Source organism: Saccopteryx bilineata, chromosome 6 (assembly GCF_036850765.1).
Source record: "Saccopteryx bilineata isolate mSacBil1 chromosome 6, mSacBil1_pri_phased_curated, whole genome shotgun sequence".
Taxonomy (NCBI): domain Eukaryota; kingdom Metazoa; phylum Chordata; class Mammalia; order Chiroptera; family Emballonuridae; genus Saccopteryx; species Saccopteryx bilineata.
The window spans coordinates 108,692,906-108,698,905 of record NC_089495.1 but is presented as its reverse complement, the minus strand read 5'-3'; the positions used below and the strand labels follow the sequence as shown (position 1 = coordinate 108,698,905).

The 6,000-nt window shown below is 46.0% G+C and overlaps 1 protein-coding gene across 2 annotated transcripts in view; it reads right to left on the bottom strand.

Moving 5' to 3' along the window:
- Positions 1–1,154: 1,154 nt before the first annotated feature.
- The window catches only part of FAM124A (family with sequence similarity 124 member A), a 78,700-nt gene continuing 73,854 nt past the window's right edge, over positions 1,155–6,000 (bottom strand). For both annotated transcript variants that reach the window (XM_066237235.1, XM_066237236.1), the window contains one exon: positions 1,155–4,514. In XM_066237235.1, coding sequence (XP_066093332.1) covers positions 3,708–4,514 — 807 coding nt within the window. In that variant the 3' untranslated portion in view covers positions 1,155–3,707. The remainder of the gene's footprint in view (positions 4,515–6,000) is intronic.

Genomic DNA, 6,000 nt, shown 5'->3' with positions numbered 1-6,000 from the left:
ACCCAACTGTGCTGACATTACCATTCATTTTTGCCTCCATTATTCACTCAGATAAATTATGTCATTTAAAGTCATTTGTATGTAGGCCTCTGTGCCCAATATTAGAAAGAAGCCCTTCAGTAGAAGTTGAAGGAATGTAATAATTTTAAAGTCTTCAAACTCAGGTTCTTGACCCCTCATGAATCCACCTGTTATACCTGTGACAAAAGGTGTTTCCTTTGAGAATCTATTTTTATTCATATTGATTTCTCTTGTTATTTTCTCAAGACTCTGTGGTAAGTCACCAGCTGTATTTCCAGAGGACTAAGGAGAAGAGGAGTCCCACAAATCAGAGGAGGCATTTATGTCCAAAGCAGGCACAGGGAGCAATGCGGCCTTGGGCAGAGAGGCGGAAGCTTCAGCTATTCCTACTGCTCTCCTGAAATTCAGTCCTGGGATCACTGGCCAGAGCTGTTCTGTGGGTTGGGGAGGGAGAAACTCTCTAGTTAATTTGTCTTTAAGACCTTCTTCCAGGAATTCCGAGCCTAGTCTTACCTGATGGATTGGAGAATTTGTTCCTCCGCAGAAAGCCCAGTGAGGAGCTAGAAGATACCTGTGTTTCTCTGGATTTTCTTGGATCTGAAGACATCAGCCACAGACTCAGAGGTCTTCCTGATAAGGGTAAATATTTGTTCTTATCTGGACTGTACTAGACAGTCCAGTTCAGTAGACCCCCAGGACCCCCATGTGACTGCTCCTCTGCTATTGGGCCCCTGGGCTCAAGAAGCCTCCAGCATTATAGCCCACCGTCGCAAAAGCCTTTGGTGGCCCCCTACCATCCTCCATGGGTGACCCAGGATGAGTTCTGTAGGGCTCAGCAGGCCAGTTAGAAGCCACCTGGAGAAATGTTTGATCTTTAAAGCAGACGCCAGGTGGTGTTTAGGGTAGGCAAGTTAGAAATGGGCTGTGACCCAGACAAGGGCACTTACTAACACAGCCCTCTGGGGCAAGTTGGGGAAAGTGCAAGGCCAAGGAGAAGAAACTGGGTTCCATAGAGTGACAAAAAACTAGGGCTCAGGCCCAGATTTCCTACACCACAGAGCCTAACCCAGGAGGGAAATAATTTATGAGGCAACTTCAATGGTTTTAAATCGAACAAATTTATTGAGCACCTACAGAATGCCAGCATTTCACAACAATAATATCCAAGAGTCAGATCTGCCAGTGGTGTCAGGATGCCCCTGGATGAGGAAAAGGGTAGTGTATAACCAGAACCGGAAGCTAGGTTCTCGGTCTGTCTGTGACCCCTGCTCTACACAGTGACAGCTGTTTCTGACCATGGCACTGGAGGGACGGGCAGGGAGGGCCTGGATGTGGTCTTGGTGGGCTTCCCTTTCTTCCTCTCTTTGTGGTACGGGGCACTTTACATTGTTTGCTTTTGAATAGTGCTGCTGACATCCTTTGGGGTCAGTCTTTTTGGACTGTGCTGAGGGTGGGTCACTGAAAAAGGGTTGGACAGAGAGCATCAGAGCTGGGCTCTAAGTCAGTTCTAGGATTGCATGCAAGTACACTAAGGGTATGAATTACGGATGAAGATGGGAGGAGCCATCACTTGGCAGCTGATCCATCTGTTTTTGCCTCACCTATTTTTGATACTCCTGACTTTGCTCCCCGTTCCCTGGAGGCTGAGTCAACACCTCTAAGTTGTTTTTCTCCTCCTCCTTAATGTTAGCCTGTTGCTTTTCATCATCAGCTACTGACCCTGAGTCACATTTCCGGGCAGGAGGTGGACAGCCAGTGGCTCTGGAGGAGTCACCTCTGCAGGAAGAAGCCCCTCACTGCTCTGTGCCCGGTGGTTCTATCTTCGCTGGTGGGACTCCCGGAGCTTGTTTCTTGGCCTCAAGCATCACAGCAGCAGAAGGCTGCAGGCCTAGACTCTTTGTTGCTGGCTGTGGCTGGGGTCTTAAATTGACCTCAGTCTAACAGAAGGACTGGCAAACGACAACTCTTGAGCCAAATCTGGCCCTCCACCTGTTCCTGTAAATAAAGTTCCATTGGGAGGCGGCCACTCCCCACTTATTTACATATTGTCCGTCAGTGTTGAATAGTTACTCTAGAGACCATCTGGCTGGCAAAGCTTAAGATGTTTATTATCTAGACCTTTCCAGAAACAGTTTGCTCACTGCTGGTTTAGAATTATAAGAGACTATATTTTTATTTACTTAAGTTGCAGCACAATATTGTAATTCGGAGTCCTGGAATATCCAAGATGTTTGGGGCAAGATATAAGCTTTCATTTACTGGGATGGAAAAAAGGAGGTTTCAGTGCAAGTCTGACGATTGGTATTAGCTGCCTGGAGGGCCTTGTGAGAAGGATTCTGAGGCTGTGTCTGGGCTGGTGTGGGCACCTCCGGAGAGGTGAAAATGGGCCGGGAATAACACAGGCATGGAGCATCCTGCTGGGAAATGAGCACGAAACACACACTCTCCTTCCCCCAAAGGTAAGCAGCAGCCAGGGGCAGCTCAGAATTATCCCCGAACCCAGCACTTGGCGTTGCTGAGGTTGGAACTGTAAATGTAGCCCTTACTGGAGCAGGAGAGAGGTGAGGTGTGAACACCATTTGCACTGTAACAGGAGCAGACAGCAGGCAAGAAGGGCAGGTCGGCTGAAAGCTCCAGCTCCAGTGAAGGTGCCTGCGCACTCGGGCAAGGCAGCACTGCAGCAGTGTCCATGAAGGCAGCATTCAGTTTAGAGCAACTGAAATGCTGGTTAAAATGTGACAAATTATTTAAAAATGAAAAAGACTTGGTGACAATGCATACTTACTGGAAAAAGCAGTATAAAATATGGCTCCTATCATTTTAACAAATCTATATACACTTATAGCTCTTAGATTGCGGTTTTTAAAATTGAAGGACCCTAAGATGACCTACCCATTGTGTCCACATCCTATGGTTCTGTAACTCTAATGAACAATTCCTCCTCAGTGATCCAAACAAATCCAGGTGGCAGAGTGGTTTTCTGCAGCCCCTCACTCATTACAGTGAATATGTTGTTGAGAGGTAAATACAAAATCTAGTGTTTGGAACTTAACTCATATTTTAAATGCACCAACAGTCTGCTACTCATGCAAAATCCTTATAAAGCATATGAGCCACTTCAGCGTAAATCCAGACTTCAGATGTTCCAAGGCACCGGAGTGAGGTCTCAATGTAGTCTGAGTTATGTGTATAGCTGTCTGTCAAGCTGGCTTTTTTCACTATATGCAGTTCTTGGGAAATCTTAGGCTCCCTGTTCTCTGGTAATGCAAGTCTATCTGAAAAACACAGTAAGTCCTACATGATGTTATTGTGTGCTAATTTCTCATACAAGTCACTTAGTATCTTTCCCACATTCAACAATTTGGCTTTAATTGTTTTTCCTTCACAGCATAAAAAATTGCCAAATCAGCTCTGACTAGGTTTTCTTTTTGTTTCAAATAATTGTATAAAGCATTTACATTGTATAAAGACACTAAACCATATCTCAAATGGAGCTGAGTATTCAAAAAATATACTTTACGACTTAAATTTGTTGAAAATTTATTTGCATAACGATGCCAATACTTGACCACCTAGTCCCTAGAATGGGTGGCCCGGCAAACAGCTAACATCCTGTGAAGCAGGTAACATCTGTGAAACGGGGGAGGCGGAGCCTGTGTGCCTGAGAAAGCCAGAGTCAAGGGCATTCAGATATAGAATTCCTCTGTGTCACTGTCCCCGGGTACAGCTGGTGCTGGGGGTGGAGTGATGTCTCTGCCAGTCCGCTCGTTATTGGAAGAATCACCAGGGAGCTTGGAGGAGGACTCTGTGAGTGAGGCAGCACCAGAGGCTGGGGGAGCAGCACCTGCTGTCACTAAGGAGCTGGAAAGCCCTTTGGTAAAGCGATGGAGGGAAGCCCCGGAGCTCTCCACGGTCACCCTGCTACTGGTGGGAAGTGGTCCTTCTCTGGAACCTCTGTGCTTGGAACAGTGGCTGCCACATCTTTTGGATGGGATGGGTGTGTCCAAGGTGCTGCAGAATCTACTGGGTGCAGAATATGCAGAGACCACAGACAGGTCTGAGGAGGACAGCCGCAAGCCTGTGTCCACATCTGTCTCCTGGGATCCCTCTAAGTCATCAATGGAGAGAATGTGGCCGTGTCTGCAGTTCGATGCCCAGTGCCCTGGGGCACCAGTGTTTGAAAAGCACTGTGGTACAGACGAGAAGGCCAGGGAGGGGTCTTCTGTGGGCAAACAAAACAAGGACTTGCTTCTCTGGAAAGACCAGGGAAGGCTGGGGGTGCTGCTGGCTTGTCTGGCAAATTCCTGCTGGTGCCCAGCAGGCAGGACCGTCTGGCTGGGCCCCTCATGTGGACTGTCCAGTAGGCGCTGCTGGCTGCTTCCAGGTGTGCGGCTCGGTGAGGTGGAGCTTGGGGAAGGTACGGACTGAGGTTCCTGCTCCGAGGAGTGGTAAGCTCTTCTGGGTTTAGGAAACTTCTTGTGCACCCTTTGTGCCTGTAGAGGGAAGAGGGCATATCCTGCTAGTCACCTGGGAAGCGGATTTATTGTTAAACACATCATCAAACACACTTTCTCATAATTGTAAACTTATCAAACACACTTTCTCATAATTGCAAACTTTCAGCAATGTTGTAGCAATAAGTTTTATTCTTTTTCTTTCCTTTTTTCTTTTTTTTTTTTTTTTTGTATTTTTCTGAAGTGAGAAGCAGTGAGGCAGAGAGACAGACTCCCACATGTGCCCAACTGGGATCCACCCAGCAAGCCCATTGAGGGGTGATGCTCTACCCATCAGGGGTGATGCTCTGTTGCAACCGAAGCCATTCTAGCACCTGAGGCAGAGGCCATGAAGCCATCCTCAGCGCCCGGCCAACTTTGCTCCAATGGAACCTTGGCTGCAAGAGGGGGAGAGAGAGAGAGAAAGGAGAGGGGGAAGGGGGGAGAAGCAGATGGGCACTTCTCCTGTGTGCCCTGGGCAGGACTCCACATGCTGGGCGGATGCTCTACCACTGAGCAAACCAGCCAGGGCCAATAAATTTTATTCTTTAAATTCTAAAACAAAGACAGAGGTAGCAGAGCTTGGGGTGATACCAATCAGGACTTAGAAAGAGACCCTGTCACAATAGTGAAGAACACTTCAAGTAAGGCCTGGCAGAGAGGAGATAAGAATTAACATTAAATACAAAAAGAATGTTTGAAGGCTCCTTCCCTCTGACCACAGCACCACTCTTTGGGAATGTTACTGACAAGAGGAGGTAAGCAGTCAGGATGGGGTTTGCACAGACAATCCCAGATCAGATCAACATGAGACTTGATTCCAGCAAGAGTATGAATGATCACCAGAACACACCCAAGGGCTGGCCCATGGCTCAGGCTACTAAATCTTCAATGAGTGAGGGGCTAGCAGGAGAGTAACAGTTTTCACTTGCTCCTAGGAACGATGACTATTTTGTCTTTCAGACACTGCACAGGAAAGGGAGCTGTGACTACAAACTAATCCCTCAAATGCCCATAGGGCACGCGTGGCCAACAGTTTTTGCCCCCGGGCCAGATTAGAAAAAACTTTTTTCACAAGCTGGATGAAATATTAAAATTAAAAAATGTTAAATACAAAAACGATTCATTTAAATAAACAAAATTTTATTACGTAATTTGTTTATGAATAAATGGAAGTAATTTAGTACAGCAAATTAACAAAAAAACTAACGTGACGTGTTGAGGCACTTTGCATCGCCTATTATGTTTTTAACATCTGGCTCTATACTTGTAGAGCTATTCTTAACACAGCCTCCAAATGTAAATCATTCAATCTTGATCTTCTTGTACTTTTATTTAGATTCATTAAAGAAAAAGTTTGTTCACAAATATAAGTTGAGCTGAAGATTAAATATTCCTTGGCAAGTTTTTTTAAATTTCCATATTTTCCATTATTCAATTGCTTATAAAAATTGCACAGATGAGTACAAAAGTTGTAAATCTTTAT